Genomic DNA, 20,738 nt, shown 5'->3' on the forward strand with positions numbered 1-20,738 from the left:
AGCAGCAGGCTCCACGGCTCCTGAGGCCCCCAATCTAATATCCATTTGGCCAACACTCAGGTACGATTTCAAATTTACTTTGCCGAGAGTCACAAAATGATACTGAAGGTTTTGCTGTCTTTGGTAGATAACTCTCCAGGCTCCTGCCCAAATTCCTGGTCGTGGTGCCCAAGAGATTCAAAATAAACCTGATCTAGGACGCTCTTGCTGGCATGGCAGCACTTGGACATTCATGATCGTTGGGAATTACCATGTGAAATTTATAACCAGCAGGGACCCCAACGTGAAGATTCAGATTACTGCGTACATATGTAAACACAATTTGAACGCCTGAGTTTAGAGTCAAACTGGTAGAAGACGGGAGGCTTTCACTGTTTATCATGCAAAGTAGTAGATAATAGAATGAGGTAGGCAATTGCAGGGGGTAATTGGGGGTAAAAATGAGACACTGACTTACTCAGAGATTCAGGGGTCTTTTAGGAGTCACTGACTAAAACATATGGCCCTGCTCTCAGCGTCTTCATGGATAGGTTGGCAGGTAAGTAGGTGACAGCGTCTCTGTGAGCACATAAGAACCCACGCAGAGGGCAGTTCCCCGAGGCAATATCCATTTCTAAGCCACATTAGAACTGCTGGGAGTCCAGACTTGTACACCAGGCCTCAGAAGCCCCAGAATATCATGAGAACAAAATAGACATTCTTCCTTCACCGCGGGAACCAGGGCACTCTTTATTCCTTAGATCATGTTAATGAATAAATTGAGTTGGGCCATGGTGTTTCTCAAAAATACTCTAAAACATTCCCTAAAGAACAGGAGCCCCAAGAAAATCTTTCAAAGACATAAACTGTGGGAAAAAAACCCAAAACGATAATACAATAGTAATTTCTATCCACGAAGCCTGACTCATGGCTCAGTCAACAGAATGGCATTAAGCCTGAAGCAATCAGGTGACACCCAGTGACAAGAAGGAAGAAGCCAGGGATGGCAGCTGGTCAGTCCTGGGCGGTTCTGCAGGCCCCGGGGTAGCCGGTGAGGAACAGGGGCGGGGTCTCCCTAGGCCCGCATCCTGTCCCGTATAACTTCCTCCGCAACCCGCCCCTCTCTCTGCTGTGTACCCATAATGCCCCATGATGAGCAATAAGCTAGACACATGCTCAGGGGAAATCTAGAGCTCATGCCAGCCCCACTGGTGTCATCAGGGTCTGGGCCCACCTTCTTGTCCATCTTGAGCCAGGCCACGGTGTCCTTGATTGTATACTGCAGGCCAAAGAACCAGGTTTCCCGAAGCCCCAGGGTCCGGCACACCAAGTCAAACAGGTCCTTCCCCTTCCACTTCATCTGCAAGGGAACAAACCAACAGGGGAAGACAGCTGAGCCCAAGTGGTAATCTGCTCACAGGAAAACCTTTTCTCTGCTCCCCCGACCTCAGGTTCTGAAAGGTAGGGATGACGCTAAGATGGCTGAGGAGCACAGAATTCCTAAATAATTGTAAACCTTCCTACACAAAACCATGAGTGGGAAAATAATAATTAGAGCTTAATGGCTTAATCACTGCAAAGCATACACAATACCTCCCTTGGACAGTTCCTTACAGATCTTAATATGCCCAAAGCTGCCAATTTAGGAAAGCTGGTAAATAACGTCCACATTTAAGAGTCAAGCTTCTCCCATTAACCCAAGGTTAGCTTCTAGAGACATTCGTTTCCTCAAGATTTTCTTGTTGATTTTCTTTTTAATCATGACTCTGCCCTTTTATAAAAGGCTAGCTTTTTAAAATGTAAAGACTAGTTTTACTTGATTTTTTTTTAAAACGCAACATAGGGTACGAAGTTGTAACTGACGTCACAAATCATGGGGAAAAAGAACCACTAGAGACCAGCCAGTCCAATCACGGGTCTCTCCCCATCATGATGTGTAACCAAGGCCAAAGAGGAGGTGTCCACCCACAGCCACATGCAGCAACTCCAAACTCTTGTATCGAAACCCAGGGGACAAACAGACAGGAATATACTGTAGTGTGCTAATCCCGTAGCCTCATTTTCAAAAGGACCTGAAGCAATGGCTGCTAAGCCCATTTCTCAGCTCTTCAATCTTGTGGCCAGAAAAGCAGGTTCAATATCATAATAGGGGAAGAAAATACCCAGGAGCTTAGTAAATGTTGCCACCCGTGATGCAGCCACCCATAGCGGCTGCTGGCCTCGACCCCAGTCAGTGGCCCCCAAGTATCAGGTGGACATTCAAATGGACACCTGCGTACAGGGATGAGCACAAGACACATCACGGAGATGGTGGGCACAGATGGTGGATTTAAATACGAGGTCACCAGACATCGGAAGAGGAAGACCACCTGACTGCAGGGGCGTCTGTCCTTCTCCTGCTCTCATTAGAAATTTCCACCCAAGGTCCCGGCACGCTGAAGATGCACAATGAAAAGGAACTGGGGAAGTTCAGGGTTCAGAGACTTCTTATAAAAGCAAGAAGGAAAAAAAATAAGTTAGACCTCTAAAATCTGATTGGTGTTTGCTAAAACCTGATTCTAGAGGATTTTTCAAGCAGGCCTTCTATTTTTAATATATGTGAATGGACGGCGTGTTCCCTACGAGGAACTCAACAGGAAAGCCCATCCTTCTCCGTGTGTATATTCGAAGTCCAAAAGCAAAGAAGCAGCCTAGATGGAAGCACACCGAAACTGCAGCAGACGCAGGGTGGAGATATGGACTAGCTTTTGTCCTTCTCCAAAAGACGCTCTAGCCCTGCCCCCGTCCCCTCTCTGTGACTTCAGTGGGGCCCCTGCAACACTACAAAGGTTGAGTTCTTTAGAAATTATTTTGAGTAAAATAAAATAAAATGTTTTATTTTAAAAAGATGATCTTCCCCTTTTGTAAGGCTTAATAATGCTTGTTGGCACACCTGTGTCCCAGTCTGACACTGGGACAAAGGGTTTTTTAATTCACGGTAGGTTTTAATTCCTACGGGCGGACTTCACTGAAGAAATGTTATTTTGGAAAACTAGGAGCTTCAGGATGCTGATTATCCTCTTGTTTCTATTTTAAGCCAGTACATAGTATATAAATTATAAATGACTACTTTGCTACAAGATAATGTAACACTTAAGAGCACACATTAACTTGGAGAAGTGAAATACCCAAGGGCCAAGAAGATCAAGGTAATGATCCCCAATCCGCCATAACTCACGGCCACCGCAGGGCGGGCTCTGGCAGGGCGGGCTCTGGCACGAGGGGCTGTCTGCAAGTGGGTGTGTGGTACATCTAAACGAGAGCTACCAAGAAAATGGTGAGTGGATTTCCTGATTTGGGAGCTTAAATTCTCAAACATAATCTCGTATTAATGCAGTTTTCTACTTCCTTGTTTCTAAAATGCAAAATTATCTCTGTTGAATGCAGAGACAATGTCTTTGCTACTGTGGAGCTTGCAATAAAGTGAAGAGAGGGTAAATTTTTTCACACCGATTCAGAATGCCTGGCTTATATTTTCAACTTTAAGAATTGTAGGGTGTCAAATTGGAAATGAGTCTGAGTAATTAATTACCCACAGTAGACCTGTCCCATTTTTGTATAAGGAAACATTCTTTGGCAGCCTGCTACAGCAGACAACTGGCCTTCTTCTTGGTGGTCTAAGGTAGGCAACCCCCCAGATCGCCTCTTTTTCTGCTCTGTGGGGTTCCTTTCATCTTGCTCTCCTCCAGCACTCCCCAGCCACCTTTTCCAGTAAGTAACTGGTATCTTAACACTCTTCTCCCACCCTAAAACAAAACCCATTTTCAGAAGAGCCCGGTATTTATTGCTCCTTTACAGCTCAATGTGAATTAAAGCCTCTGCTTCCTCTCATCTAATCCTTTTTTTGGCTGCACCTCGAAGCCTGTGGGACCTCAGTTCCCCGACCAGGGATTGAACACTGTCCACAGCAGTGAAAGCCTGGAATCCTAACCACTAGGCCACCAGGGAACTCCCCATCCTCTCAGCTAATCTTTCAGCAAGCATTACACAGCACATCCTATGTGCCCAGCAATATTAGACACTGAGGATGTGAAATTCTGGAAGAATGTTCCCTGCCGAAGACTCAAGTAACGACCCAGGTTGGAAAAAGCTTTAAAGAACAAGGGAGAATTAGTTAAAGGAGAAAAGGAAATAAGTCTAAAAACAGACAAACGTCATGATCTCTACAGGGAACTGCATGTCATCTGGCAGAGGTGAAACAGACAGCCTGAACTCAGTGGGTCTGGTGGGGATGGACCAGGACTCTCCATATACCCAGAGACAGAGGAATGATGGGATCAGACCTGCATTCTAGAATGTGCACTAACAACAGGTTGGAGGAAAGGAGCCTGGAATCAAGCAGGGCAGAAGGGAGGCCAACTCCCACCTTGATGAAGGCAGTGCGAAGGAGAGAAAGCCTGAGAACTAGAAAAGCATCAAGAGAAACATCTGAATTCCTGGCTTGAGCATCAGGTGGTTCCAGTAGAGGAGGGATGGAAGACAGGAGAAGCAGGAGCAGCAAGTTTTGAGGGAAACAGATGAGTAATTAAGTTCTAGACAAAGCAAGATAGGGTGCCTGAGGAAACCAAGTAGAGATGTCCTAAATACACCTGATTTTAAGTCTTAGCTCTATTTACAAAATAAAGTGTTCTAGTTTTTAGTCATTAAGTTTTTCTCTTGGGCTAAATCTAACCTCCAATGTGTTGTTACCTACATGAGGGTGCACTTTTCAACATGCCTTCCCCAAATGTATGAGGCTTGCTTAGTCTTCCTAATTTGGGTTTCTACTTCTTCACAAACAGGAACCACCGGTCACAGTTACTCCTGGTGGTTCTTGGGACACCCTGAGGATGGGAGGTCTTGGGTTGCAATGGGCCTTCCTTGGTGCTGCTGACTCGCAAGAGCATGAGCACACCCACCTCCAGTTCTATCACTGGTCCACTGCGCTGTGCTGATGTGGGAAGGTGATGTGACCACCTAAGCATCTCCCTAGATCGTAGGCACCTCAGAACAAGAGCAACGCCGGTCATCTCTCTACTCCCCACAGCACCCGCCGAGTGTGCACACACAAGACGTGGCAAACGATGGCTGTGCGACAGAACAGACTTGACCACTTCAAAACCTGAGGCTCAAAAGTGTAAAGCAAAATGAACCCCCATTCGTCCACTCCTTCGACAAACATTTAGTGAACACACGCTGTGTCCGAGCACCAGCCGAGGTGCAGGGGATAAATGGGGGACAGAAGACAACAGGCCCAGGGTGTGAACCTGTCAGAAACAGATAATCATTCCCCTCGCCCCACACACAAATCAGCTCCGGGTGTGGTGGTCAGCACTATAGCACCCAGTGCCACAACAGGGACATCAGGGACTGGAGGGACCCTCTCTCTTGAACGGGTGGGCAATGGCATCTGAACTGGTGGGAAAGAGAAGCCAAGTGAAGACCAGCCTTGGGGAAGGAAGAGAGAGCAGGCAAGTGTGTTACAGGCAGAGGGAAGAGCATATGCGAAGGTCTAGAGGTCTAGATGGTTCTTGTAGGAAATGACAGTATTGTAGTTCAGTTTGGCTGGAGAACAGAGGCTGGGGAACACTTGCTGTACTTTCAACTACCATCTAAAATCAATTCTTGGGAATTCTCTGGCAGTCCAGTGGTTAGGACTCCATGCTTCCACTGCAGGGGGCACGGTTGGGGAACTAAGATCCCAAAAGCCATATGGCATGGCCAAAAAAAATTAAAAATAAAACCAATTCTTTGTCTCCTAACTCTGACCTGTCGTGTGAACCACAGAAAGCTGTCTGAGTGGCTGTTTTCTCCTTTTTCCCTAGGATGGAACATAACTCGTACCATTCTAGATGTACAGGAGAGAAGCTAAATCATTACATAAGATGGATGCTTCCGAAGATTAGGGCTTAATTCCTTCCAGGAACCAGTCTAAAAGGCAGAGAGAAACAGTGGTTATCTAACATCGGTATGAATCTCAGTGCTGCCGCTGTGTGACCTTGGGCAAGTTATTGAACTTCCCTGTGCTTTGCAACAGGGATAATAAACAGAACCTGTTTTAGCAGATTGATCTCAGGATTAAGTGCACTGATACATTTGAAAAGCCTAAGAAGGTGCCACAGTAAATACTCAATAAAAGGTGGTGATTACTCATTCTAACCCCGCCTCTTCTTATATTCTCAAGGGGCATCGTTTAAAGCCTCCAGTTGTGTTCCACTCCACGCATGATGGATGGCAGATCAGAAAGGGCACCATCAATTCTCATCGTGCTAACCGAGCCATCACTCACTTGACAAACATTTATTGAGCACCCACTACATCCTAGTCACTGCGCTTGGCCCCAGAGATGAATGATGAATCTGGGACAAGACGCTGTCCCTATTCACAGCTGATGGGGAAGACAGGTGAACGGATAAGGAAAGTGCAACCTGGCAAATGCTCACAGAACAGAGGACTGAGGGAACGCAGCTCGGGCCTGGGGGTCTGTGAGTGGCTTCCCTGGGGAGATGCCGTCTGAGCTGGGTCTCAAAAGCCAGGCAGCAGCTGGTCCTCTGGTGAAGGGGCTGAAGGAAGAGAGGTCACTCCAGCCGGAGGGAACAGCATGTCTGCCGCTTGGGTCCAGGCTGTTGTCAAGTGAAGGAACGCTCTTTGCGTTCTTCTGGTATCTGACAAGCAGCGTGACTGTCCTATCTGCAGTACTGAATGTTCAGTGCGGTACTGTGTACATGGCTTCAGCCCCACGCGTGTGACAGCTTGCACCCACCACAGCCACTCAGGGCCTGGGTCGTTCAGTCCCTGCTCTGAGCAGCCAGGCCCCCCTGAACAATACCTGCCACGTCTCTAAGGAGCCACGACCAGTGGGATGAGTCTCGTGTTTCTTTTTTTATTAAAATATTTTCTCTTCTGATACCTGCTAGCACATAAGCCATTCAGGCTTTGCACTTATGCTACTTACAGGCCTTTTTGGAGGGTTTGTCATTTTTCCCGAACAGATTGCCAAAAAGAGAACAGTCCCTGGTGCTGATGAAATGTTCACCTGAACTCATCTCTTCCGCCCTGGGGCAAGTGTTCCACTGCTCCACATACCCCCTCACCCCCGCCTCTGCTCAGCCCAGTGAAGGGAGGGAGGCGACGAGGCAGGGGCTCATCTTGCAGGCAGAAAAGGAGCGGTGGAGGGAGGGAGAAAGGAGATTTGCAGGAAGGAGTCGGACTCCATGGCCTGTGGGCTCCAGCTCTGTGGGCCTCGGCCTCCAGATGCCCTTGAAGCTCAGGGCAAATGGCAGGGAGTCTGGGCGCACGGCGCGTCTTGCATCGTGGCTGTGTTCTTGCATTACTTTAACGGGCTGCGGTGCTATTTCCCAGATCCATCCCATGCCTCTATCACAGATGGATGTGTATGAACTTTATAAACAGGACTAAGTGCTGTCAGCTTGTTATCTTTTGTAGGGGCTGGATTTACGAGCTTTACCCAGAGTGAAGTGCTTGTCATTTATCAACCTCAAATGTTTTAAGGAAATAGCACTAAGCACTTAGGCTCTGCAGCAGGAACGTAGCTGGAATGCAGCACTTTTCTGTTGTTGGAAGCAACTGGCACCAATAACCTACAGGACCAATCAGGGTCTATTAACCGGGGAAGCATTTTGAATAACGTCTGAGACATCTTCTTACAACAGGCCAGGTTTAGACTCACAACTCTAAAACTACCACTTGTTTTTTTGGCTTTGGCAGCCTTCGCATTGCATTTCTCGCACTGCTTTCTCTGGGCCGTGCAGAGAATCGAATGTGGCTGCCATGTGTGAAATGCCTGAGAATCAGAAGCCCCAGAGAAACTTCAGCTTTACAGAGAAGACTCAGACCTGGAGAAGCTAGCAGAGAAGTGACATCCCATTTCATAGATGTCGGGGGACAGGATTATCAGCCACACAAGAGATGCTATTTGACTGGCTGTCTACTCCACAGAAGAGGAAAGAGAACCGACGGACAGACCCGGCATTCACTTATCAGGGTTTCTTCTAATTAGTTCACAAGTTGCCCCAGCATTTTCCATAAAAACTATTGAAAGGTTAGCTCCCTTACAGACAGAGCAATAGAAGGGACCGTACCTCCCCGGGCTCAGGACACATGTAGCGTGTTTACCGTGATTTCGGGAACGCAAGAGCAAGGAGGGCTGTGATCTCCCCTCTCCACGTTCACCCCTAATTGACTTTTGCAGTCGTGGCTGCCCTACGAGAACTGATTTCAGAGAAGAGTTGAGAATTTAAGATGCTGATGTGCTGGATCCAAACCTAAATACAATTTTTATTGGTCTGTTTTGAAAAAACAGATGCCAAACACCTCCATTTACAAGATAAACACAATGGAAAGAGTTATAAAAATGATTTTGCTGTGCAGTAGTGAATAATGAGTCCCATTAAAATCTATTCCAGTTAATCAAAGAGGATAAAAGAGTGCAGTAAATGGGGGTGTAAAACCGACCCTCCCCGACTCATACCATGGAAGCAGGTTCTGTGTCTCATGTCTGTGTTTCCTGTCGTGGTTAAGGACACACACACCACTCCTAATCAGCCATTATTTCTGAGGGAAAAGGAGACCCTCCAAATAGAAACAAGATTTTAGCCAAAAAAAGAGACTCGTCTCTTTGCTCTACCAATCACGACCCCCAAATCCCTTATCTCGATCTGCACAAAATCTCACAAACCTGAAACCTCCTTTTTGCAAAAACAAAACAAAACAAAACAAAACAAAAAACTCAATTCCAATCTTGCCCTGTCAGTTTCTGCCATAATCAACCACAGCAAGTAATTTTCCTCTCCCAGCCCTCCAATCATCGCTGTTAGTATGCTGAATCTATTTAAATCATTGGTTTCAAGGCCCTCCACCAATTACTTCCTCTCTCCTCCAACCAACTGCTCTGCCTTGTTACAAGGCAGCCTCTGCCCTCCCTGGTCAGCAAACCTACATGCCTCTAGTTACCCACAACCAGACCTTTCTAAGATTCCTTCTTTATCTCACCACTGTCTCCCTCCCACGCATACAATACCAGATATGTGAGTTAGTATGTACTTTACATACACGGAAAAATGAGGTGTCTGTCTCTGCCCAAGATTCCTGTCCTTCCTGCAATTCTGCAGATCATAAATTCCTTGAAGACAAGGGCTAACACACACACACACACACACACACACACACACACACACACACACACACACACACTCACACTCTCTCTCTCTCTCTCCCCTTCTCCTTTCCTCTTTCTCTCTCTCTAAGTCTCCCAGGACCCACACAAGTGCTGTATAATCTGTGGCCACTTCACAAATGCTTGTGGTTGGCTGATGATGTTGATGATAATGATGATGATACCTAAGCTGAGCCTTCTGAGTAGAACAGTCTTCTAGGTAATGATTGCAATGAAGCAAGAATTTATGACACTCCTCATTAAAATTCTAATTGCATAATTGGGCCTGAAGGTATATACCCGCCCCCTTTGGGGACACATACTGATCTCCACTCTCTAAAAATACCTTGGCAAGGAAATCTAAATCTCAAAAAGCCAACCAAGAAAAATTTCCACAGAACAAGAGACCAGTAAGAAACAGATCACAGCGCCTCGGCAAGCCACAAAACAGAGGTTTTAAACTCTGAGAAGTCTTTCAAAACAAAATGGATTATAGATTTTTTGGGGGGAGAAAAGTTCTTATGTTTGCAGCTCCTGGCACATTGCCTGCTTTAGCGGAGACAGGTTCTAGCAGCGGCCGTGAGCCCAGAGAGGGGATCTGCATCCTAAACTCCCCTGTCCACCACGCACAACCTTGGGTGAGCCACACAGCTCAACTGCGCTTCAGTTTCTTCACCTGTCAATCAATTGTGCCCCCATGCAAGGCCCAAATTTTATAATGCTGTGAAAAAAGATGAGAGGCTTGAAGCTTTGACAGTCAGCTGACAGATGACAAAGCAAAAAGAAACAATAGTTATATGCTATAAAAGCAATGCAATTCCTCCAAAGTAAAGAAGACAATCTCTATCTTTGGAATTTAACTCACAACATGAGGGCAATCATGGCCTTGTCAAATAGCTGTGAAACACCCAAACCCGCTGTGTTGGGAAAGTCGCTTAACCTCTCTGGGTCTCAGCTTCCACACTCATCAAGTGGGCTTGCAGGATTAATACCCTCTGAGTCTACGAGCTTGAGATGGTTTTGTATAAACCGTGGAGTATTTTTCACTGCTATAACCATTTTCTTTTAATCCTTTAACATCCCATTCTATATCTTAAAATCGTTTTGGGGGATGTCAATGACCCTTAACACTTAATTTCTGTGTGCTTTCTACTTTCCCTTACGCAGGTACTGCCACTGCAATCATGTTCCTTACTACTAATAATCAGGAGTTGACTTACAATAATGAACTCTAATGCAACAAAAATGGTGATTGTCATGCTAATGAAAAATACAAGTTTTTTAGCACCAAGCATGCTGTTGATATTCAGCAATTACCAATGATTACAAATGTTTCCTACTAGAGCATGGACTTGAGGATATGGGGAGGGGGAAGGGTAAGCTGTGACAAAGTGAGAGAGTGGCATGGACATATATACACTACCAAATGTAAAATAGATAGCTAGTGGGAAGTAGCCGCATAGCACAGGGAGATCAGCTAGGTGGTTTGTGACCACCTAGAGGGGTGGGATAGGGAGGGTGGGAGGGAGGGAGACGCAAGAGGGAAGAGACATGGGAACATATGTATATGTATAACTGATTCCCTGTTATAAAGCAGAAACTAACACGCCATAGTAAAGCAATTATACTCCAATAAAGATGTTAAAAAAAATGTTTCAAACACTGAGAATAAGAATTCTGCAGAGAGCTATGAATAGGAAACAATAGTAAATTCAGTGCTGGCAGCACAAAGCTCAATTTCAAATGCCTAAACATGAAGTAAAATGAACAGACTCTGAAACACCACCCATGACTAAGTGTTACCCAGTGGATTAACTCCTCCTGCCCTGGACTCTGTGAAAATTGTAATTTATATTTAAAAGTACTTCAAAAAAAGGAGAGGAAAAAGGCCAATTCCTTTAGAAATGATGTGCTCTGACCCCACCTAGTGGTGTCGCAGTGATTCCTGAACTAGGACAAGTGCCTCAACTCAGCACAGGTGACTGAAGATTTCCCGAGATCAGCACTAAATTGGTAATAAATTTTTGCTTGACAAAAATGTACTAAAGCGGGCTTCCCTGTTGGCGCAGTGGTTAAGTCCGCCTGCCAATGCAGGAGACATGGGTTCGAGCCCTGGGCCTGGAAGATCCCACATGCCGCGGAGCAACGAAGCCCGTGAGCCACAACTACTGAGCTCTGCGCTCTAGAACCTGAGAGCCACAACTACTGAAGCCTGTGCACCTAGAGCCTGCGCTCCACAACAAGAGAAGCCACTGTAATGAGAAGCCCGCGCGCCACAATGAAGAGTAGCCCCTGCTCGCCACAACTAGAGAAAGCCACGCGCAGCAACGAAGACCCAACGCAGCCAAAAATTTAAAAAATTTTTTTAAAAAGTACTAAAACATGTGGACTTAGAATCTAAATCAGACAAAGCACAGACAGGAGGATGGAACACATCATCCTGTCACAAACCAGAGAAGCCTCGTCATCAGCTGGCTAAAATGATTACCAGCTCTGAGAAAACTCAATTCTGGGTTTTTAAGACCACAAATGTTTTTTTAACTTCTGAAATTAAGAATAAACAAGCACCAAAAATGTTCTTGGAGAAGAATGCAAAACTAGCATGAATAATTGGAGAAGTCATCAAAAACAAAAGAGAAAAATTTCAAAATGACACATGGGGGACAAAGGAATCGAGAATAATGAAGCATGGCAGAAATCAGAAAAGAATCCTGCTATCACAGTGGACATCAAGCTAAATAGAGACCATTTATAGAGCATATTACAAAGAAGATCCTTAAGTATATGGCATAAGGTAAAGCTCACTATATTTAGACTAATTGTGGAGTCTAGAGGGTCTATAATTACAAAGCCATGGATAATCTGAAGAAGATTCAAAGAAAATGAAGGAGATGATTAAAGGAGAAAATTTACAGTGCCTCTAGCATGAGACCTTTCCTCTTTATTCTCACACTCCCAACTCATGATATGAAGCTAATGTTTACCAAGTGCTTACTATGGTCGGGCCCTGGGCTAAGTGCCTGTAAAGGTCTACCTCGAATACTATTATTCTCATTTAGAATAATAGTATTTAGGTTTAGAGAGGTAAGTCTAAGATCCATCAGGGAGACGGGGGCAGTGGTGAGTCTTCCTTCCACCTAAGCCAACTTACCCCATCAGGATGCTGGCTCTTTTCCCTAAGCAATATTTGTTCTGTCCTCTAGCAGATTTTCTCATACCTACATGCTCAAACCCTGAAATGACTTCCTACCTAAGGAGGAAATATGAAACAGAAAGTTGCACAATGAGCTTCTTCTGCCCAGATCACCTAAAATAGGATGCGAAGCTGAGAGCCTTTGAAATCAAGTTCTTCCCCCTGTTTTACAGTGGAAAAACTGAGGCCTGGGAGAAAAAAGAGATTTGCCCAAGGTCACAGAAGAGCTCCACGGAGAAGCCAGGGTTCAAACACCAGTTTGAACTCCCTCCTGGAGTTTACATCCTGGAAGGGAATCATTTGCCTCAATCTTGGGGTGTCTAGGATTTAACATCTTACTGAAATCACCAGAGTTGTTCTGCCTTCTCCTTTTGAAAGTTTCGCCCGTTATGGACCACTGTATGTCCACTTGTATGCTGGAATGATCTGTAATGTTGGTATTTAATCCAATCATAATTGTGCTTGGGTATGTGAAAATGATTGGGATGCCAACAAACAGGAGAAGGAGGCTTTGGTTTTGATATAAGATGGTATTAGGATCTCTCACAACTCAAGTTCGAGAAATTTTTCATATTTGGCTCTTCTTACTGATAGATTGAATTATCAGAGTAAAATTCCTACCTAGAAAAGAAGTAACAAAACCGTTTAGCCTCCTGGCAAATTACATTCAGCATCTGCTTTCTCAAAATGACAACTATCAAATCTTTCAAGTGGAAAAATCCTCCACAGCATCAAGCCAATTATGCAATGCAGTAAGTGGTGCAAGAAAGAGATGTTTCCCCCTATCTCTGCAGTCTGAAATGATTAGCATCATTAACATGATTCGTATGTTAACTACCACTGGTTCTGAATTTGAGTCCTTCTTAGAAAGCCACCTACATTTGACCTCAATAAAACCAAGCATTCCTCAAGTACCATCTCTCTTTTCTTCAAAATGCATCTTTGCATTAGCATCTTCTCGCATTAGCATCTTGCTCAGTTAATGTACAACATAAAAATAGAGCAGGAGAGCAAGACTAGTGGCTTCTCAGAGTTCTCTCCATCATCATAAATCAAACTACCATTTCTTTCGACAGAATATTTGAACATGGTTTACAAAGAGGTATTTTCACTGGAAATTTGAGGTTTGATGAGATACGATGGCTGGACAAATCACAACAGGGCAGTCAGTGCCCATGGTGACCCAAGCCTCCTGCTTTAGGCTGACTATAGTCCCTTCCTTTCTGCCCAGCACTAAGCATTCCATGAGTCCTTAGAACAACCTTGCAGGGTCAGTAATAGTAGTTCCATTTTACTGATGTGCATACTGAGGTTCAGAGAGCTTGAGTATCTTATCCAAGCTTTAAGTAGTTTAGCTGGAATTCAAGCCCAGGTCTGTCTTATTTCAAAGCCTGTGCACTTTCTACTACTACCTTTTTTATTTCTATAAATTTATTTATTTTATTTTTGGCTGCGTTGGGTCTTCGTTTCTGCGCGCGGGCTTTCTCTAGTTGCACTGAGCGGGGGCTACTCTTTGTTGCAGTGCACAGGCTTCTCATCACAGTGGCTTCTCTGGTTGTGAAGCATGGGCTCTAGGCATGCGGGCTTCAGTAGTTGTGGCACACGGGCTCAGTAGCTGTGGCTTGCGGGCTCTAGAGCGCAGGCTCAGTACTTGTGGCTCATGGGCTTAGTTGCTCCGTGGCATGTGGGATCTTCCCGGACCAGGGCTCGAACCTGTGTCCCCTGCATTGGCATGCAGATTCTTAACCACTGCGCCACCAGGGAGGCCCTCTACTACTACTTTTTAACTACTACTAATGCTTTGCTACTTTAGTGTGGTCCCTGGACCAGTAGCATTGGCATCACTCGAGAATTTGTTAGAAATGCAGAATTCTCAGTCAACCACAGAACTACAGAATCAGAATCTGCATTTTACCAAGATCTTCAGGTCATTTATGTGTACATTAAAGCTTGACAGGCTGTATGTTGTAACAGTCTGTCTCTCTGAATATCACTACTATTATTCCTTCCACTGGTTCTCAATGTGGTGGAGGATAGGGTGGAGGGAAGAGGAGGGTGTTTTGCCTTCAGGGACAGTTGACGGTGTCTGAAGACATTTTTCAGTTGTCACAACTGGGGCAAGGTAGGAGGTGCTCCTGTAATCCAATGGGTGGAGGCCAGAGATGCTGCTACACATCCTACAGTTCACAGGACAGTCCCCACCACAAAGAACCCTCCAGCCAAAATGTCAATAGTGCCAAGGTTGAGAAATCCCGACATTGCTGATAATAGTGTCCATCCTCTTTGGGTCTGGGGTCTGTTTAAAGAAGAAAAACTAAGAGTTTTTCATTGCAAAATTATGGCCGAACAATGTCACAAAAAATTCCTTTCCCTGTGGGTCAGTCTCTCACAACATGTATCAAATAGTAACTTTGATCAGGGGTCAGTAAACTGTGGTCCACAAGACAAGTCCAACCCACTGCAGTTTGAGAACTAAGAATGAGTTTTACATTTTTAAATGATTGAAGAAAACTTTTTTTAAGTTTAAAAATTTTTTAATTTTATTTTATTCTTTGGCCATGCTGTGTGGCTTGTGGGATTGTAGTTCCCCGACCAGGGATTGAACCCAGGCCCTCGGCAGTGAAAGCATGCAGTCCTAACCACTGGACTGCCAGGGAAAAAATTTTAATAACATTTCCTCACTTGTGAAAATTACATGAAATTCAAATTTCAATGTCCATAAAGCAAGTTTTATTGGAACAAAGTCATGTCTATTATTTTTTACTTTTATCAAAGTCTGCTTTTTAAAAAACAGCTCTACTGAGGTATAATTCACATACCTTAAAATTCACCTATTTAAAGTGTACAGGTAAATGGTTTTTAGCATAGTCACCGAGTTGTGCAGCCATCAGAGTCAAGTTTAGAACATTTTCATCACCTTAAAAAGAAACCTCGTACTCTTTAGCTATAGCGCCCCATCCCCGCACCTAATTTCCCAGCCCTAAGCAACCACAAATCTACTTTCATTATAGATATCCCTATAATAGACTTGTATATGAATGAAATAATATATGATCTTTTGTAACTTGTTTCTTCCACTTATAATGTTTTCAAGGTTCATCCATGTTGTAGCATGTATTGTTACCTCCTTCCTTTTTATTGCTAAATAATATCTCATTGTACACACAGACCACATTTTGTTTATCCATCCATCATCTGATGGACATTTGGGTTGTTCCACCTTTTGGCTTTTACGAATAATGCTGCTATAAACATTCATGTACAAGCTTCTCTATAGACATGTTTTCACTTTTGAGTAGATACCTACAAGTAAAATTGCTGGACCATATGGTAACTCTATGTTCAACTGTTTAAGGAACTGCCAGACTCTTCCAAAGTCGCTGCACCATTTTACATCACCACCAGCGGTATATGAGGATTCCAATTTTTTCATATTCTCACCAACACTTGTTACTATATGTCTTTTTTTCTTTTTTAAATTTATTTAATTTATTTACTTTTGGCTGCATTGGGTCTTCGTTGCTGCTCACGGGCTTTCTCTAGTTGCGGTGAGCAGGGGCTATTCTTCGTTGTGGTGTACGGCTTCTTATTGCGGTGGCTTCTCTTGTTGCAGAGCATGGGCTCTAGGTGAGCGGGCTTCAGTACTTGTAGCACGTGGGCTCAGTAGTTGTGGCTTGCGGGCTCTAGAGCAAAGCCTCCGTAGGTGTGGCACATGGGCTTAGTCACTCAACGGCATGTGGGATCTTCCCGGACCAGGGTTCGAACCTGTGTCACCTGCACTGGCAGGCAAATTCTTAACCACTGTGCCACCAGGGAAGTCCCTATATGTCTTTTTGATTCTAGTCATACAACTGGTTGGCTCTCATTATGGTAAAATGGTATTTCCAATATATTTAAAATGATGAAAGGGAAGAACCTACAACCAAGATTACTCTACCTGGCAAGGATCTCATTCAGATTTGATGGGGAAATCAAAAGCTTTACAGACAAGCAAAAGCTAAGAGAATTCACTACCACCAAACCAGCTCTACAACAAATGCTAAAGGAACTTCTCTAAGTGGGAAACACAAGAGAAGAAAAGGGCCTACAAAAACAAACCCATAACAATTAAGAAAATGGTAATAGGGACATACATATCGCTAATTACCTTAAATGTGACTGGATTAAATGCTCCAACCAAAAGACACAGGCTTGATGAATGGATACAAAAACAAGACCCATATATATACTGTCTACAAGAGACCCACTTCAGACCTAGGGACACATACAGACTGAAAGGGAGGGGATGGAAAAAGATATTCCATGCAAATGGAAATCAAAAGAAAGCTGGAGCAGCAATACTCATATCAGATAAAATAGACTTTAAAATAAAGAATGTTACAAGAGACAAGGAAGGACACTACATAATGATCAAGGGATCAATCCAAGAAGAAGATATAACAATTACAAGTATATATGCACCCAACATAGGAGCACCTCAATACATAAAGCAACTACTAACAGCTATAAAAGAGGAAATCGACAGTAACACAATAATAGTGGGGGACTTTAACACCTCACTTACACCAATGCACAGATCATCCAGACAGATAAGTGATAAGGAAACACAAGCTTTAAACAATACATTAAACAAGATTGACTTAACTGATATTTATAGGACATTCCATCCAAAAACAGCAGATTACACTTCTGTCTCAAGTGGTCATGGAACATTCTCCAAGATGGATCACACCCTGAATCACAAATCAAGCCTTGGTAAATTTAAGGAAACTGAAATCATATCAAGTATTTTTTCCGACCACAACGCTATGAGACTAGATATCAATTACAGGAAAAAATCTGTAAAAACTACAAACACATGGAGGCTAAACAATACACTACTAAATAACCAAGAGATCACTGAAGAAATCAAAGAGGAAATCAAAAAATACTTAGAAACAAATGACAATAAAAACACAACGACCTGGACTTCCCTGGTGGCACAGTGGTTAAAAATCCACCTGCCAATGCAGGGGACACGGGTTCAAGTCTTGGTCCGGGAAGATCCCACATGCCGTGGAGCAACTAAGCCTGTGTGCCACAACTACTGAGTCCGGGCTCTAGAGCCTGCGAGCCACAACTACTGAAGCCCGTGTGCCTAGAGCCCATTCTCCGCAACAAGAGACGTCATTTCAGTGAGAAGCCCGTGCACCAAAATGAAGAGTAGCCCCCACTCACCGCAACTAGAGAAAGCCCGTGCACTGCAACAAAGACCCAACACAGACAAAATAAGTAACTAAATAAACAAATTTAAAAACAAACAAACAAACACAAAGACCCAAAACCTATGGGATGCAACAAAAGCAGTTCTAAGAGGGAAGTTTAGAGCAATACAAGAAACAAAAACCTTACACCTAAAGCAATTAGAGAAAGAAGAACAAAAAAACCCCAAAGTTAGCAGAAGGAAAGAAATCATAAAGATCAGATCAGAAATAAATGAAAAAGAAATGAAGGAAACAATAGCAAAGATCAATAAAACTAAAAGCTGGTTCTTTGAGAAGATAAACAAAATTGATAGACCATTAGCCAGATTCATCAAGAAAAAAAGCGAGAAGACTCAAATCAATAGAATTAGAAATGAAAAAGGAGAAGTAACAACTGACACTGCAGAAATACAAAGGATCATGAGAGATTCCTACAGCAACTATATGCCAATAAAATGGACAACCTGGAAGAAACGGACAAATTCTTAGAAAAGCACAACCTTCCGAGACTTAATGAGGAAGAAATAGAAAATATAAACACCCAATCACAAGCACTGAAATTGAAACTGTGATTAAAAATCTTCCAACAAACAAAAGCCCAGGAACAGATGGCTTCATAGACTAATTCTATCAAACATTTAGAGAAGAGCTAAAACCTATCCTTCTCAAACTCTTCCAAAATATAGCAGAGGCAGGAACACTCCCAAACTCATTCTACGAGGCCATCACCATGATACCAAAATCAGACAAAGATGCCGCAAAAAAAGAAAACTACAGGCCAATATCACTGATGAACATAGATGTAAAAATCCTCAACAAAATACTAGCAAACAGAATCCAACAGCACATTAAAAGGATCATACAACATGATCAAGTGGGGTTTATTCCTGGAATGCAAGGACTCTTCAACATAAGCAAATCAATCAATGTGAAAAACCATATTAACAAATTGAAGGAGAAAAACCATATGATCATCTCAAAGATGCAGAAAAAGCTTTCAACAAAATTCAACACCCATTTATGAAAAAAACACTCCAGAAAGTAGGCATAGAGGGAACTTACCTCAACATAATGAAGGCCATATATGACAAACCCACAGCCAATATCGTTCCCAATGGTGAAAAACTGAAACCATTTCCTCTAAGATCAGGAACAAGACAAGGCTGCCGACTCTCACCACTATTATTCAACATAGTTTTGGAAGTTTTAGCCACAGCAATCAGAGAAGAAAATGAAATAAAAGGAATCCAAATCGGAAAAGAAGAAGTAAAACAGTCACTGTTTGCAGATGACATGATACTATACATAGAGAATCCTAAAGATACTACCAGAAAACTACTAGAGCTAATCAATGAATTTGTTAGAGTGGCAGAATACAAAATTAATGCACAGAAATCTTTTGCATTCCTATACACTAATGATGAAAAATCTGAAAGAGAAATTAAGTAAACACTCCCATTTACCACTGCAACAAAAAGAATAAAATACCTAGGAATGAACCTACCTAAGGCGACAAAAGACCTGTATGCAGCAAACTATAAGACACTGATGAAAGAAATTAAAGATGATACAAACAGATGGAGAGATATACCATGCTCTTGGATTGGAAGAATGAACATTGTGAAAATGACTCTACTACCCAAAGCAATCTACAGATTCAATGCAAGCCCTATCAAACTACCACTGGCCTTTTCCACAGAACTAGAACAAAAAATTTCACAATGTGTATGGAAACACAAACGACCCCAAATAGCCAAAGCAATCTTGAGAAAGAAAAATGGAGCTGGAGGATTCAGACTCTCTGACTTCAGACTATACTACAAAGCTACAGTAATCAAGACAATATGGTCCTAGCACAAAAACAGAAATATAGATCAATGGAACAGGATAGAAAGCCCAGAGATAAACCCACGCACATATGGTCACCTTATCTTTGATAAAGGAGGCAAGAATATAGAATGGAGAAAAGACAGCCTCTTCAATAAGTGGTGCTGGGAAAACTGGACAGCTACATGTAAAAGAATGAAATTAGAACACTCCCTAACACCATACACAAAAATAAACTCAAAATGGATTAATGACCTAAATGTAAGGCCAGACAGTATAAAACTCTTAGAGGAAAACATAGGAAGAACACTCATGACATAAGTCATGGCAAGATCCTTTTTGACCCACCCCCTAGAGAAATGGAAATAAAACCAAAAATAAACAAATGGGACCTAATGAAACTTAAAAGCTTTTGCACAGCAAAGGAAAACATAAATAGGACGAAAAGACAACCCTCAGAATGGTAGAAAATATTTGCAAATGAAGCAACTGACAAAGGATTAAACTCCAAGCAGCTCATGCAGCTCAATATGAAAAAAGCAAACAACCCAATCCAAAAATGGGCAGAGGACCTAAATTGACATTTCTCCGAAAAAGATATACAGATTGCCAACAAACACATGAAAGCGTGCTCAACAACACTAATCATTAGAGAAATGCAAATCAAAACTACAATAAGGTATCACCTCACACCAGTTAGAATGGCCATAATCAAAAAATCTACAATAAATGCTAGAGAGGGTGTGGAGAAAAGGGAACCCTCTTGCACTGTTGGTGGGAATGTAAATTGATACAGCCACTATGGAGAACAGTATGGAGGTTCCTTACAAAACTACAAATAGAACTACCATACGACCCAGCAATCCCACTATTGGGCATATAACCTGAGAAAACCATAATTCAAAAAGAGTTATGTACCACAGTGTTCACTGCAGCTCTATTTACAATAGCCAGGACATGGAAGCCACCTAAGTATCCATCGACAGATGAATGGATAAAGAAGATGTGGCACATATATACAATGGAATATTACTCAGCCATAAAAAGAAGTGAAACTGAGTTATTTGTGGCGAGGTGGATGAACCTAGAGACTGTCAAACAGAGTGAAGTAAGTCAGAAAGAGAAAAACAAATACCATATGCTAACACATATATATGGAATCTAAAAAGAAAAGGTTCTGAAGAACCTAGTGGCAGGACAGGAATAAAGATTCAGATGTAGGGCTTCCCTGGTGGCACAGTGGTTGAGAGTCCGCCTGCCAAAGCAGCGGACACGGGTTTGTGCCCCGGTCTGGGAAGATCCC

General features: G+C 43.1%; 1 protein-coding gene across 4 annotated transcripts in view; it reads right to left on the minus strand.

Annotated features, from left to right (window-relative positions):
* The window catches only part of NF2 (NF2, moesin-ezrin-radixin like (MERLIN) tumor suppressor), an 80,077-nt gene that overhangs the window by 52,980 nt on the left and 6,359 nt on the right, over window positions 1–20,738 (minus strand). For all 4 annotated transcript variants that reach the window (XM_067700310.1, XM_067700311.1, XM_067700312.1 and 1 more), the window contains exon 2: window positions 1,214–1,339. In XM_067700310.1, coding sequence (XP_067556411.1) covers window positions 1,214–1,339 — 126 coding nt within the window. The remainder of the gene's footprint in view (window positions 1–1,213; window positions 1,340–20,738) is intronic.

This window comes from Pseudorca crassidens, chromosome 12, assembly GCF_039906515.1.
Source record: "Pseudorca crassidens isolate mPseCra1 chromosome 12, mPseCra1.hap1, whole genome shotgun sequence".
NCBI lineage: Eukaryota > Metazoa > Chordata > Mammalia > Artiodactyla > Delphinidae > Pseudorca > Pseudorca crassidens.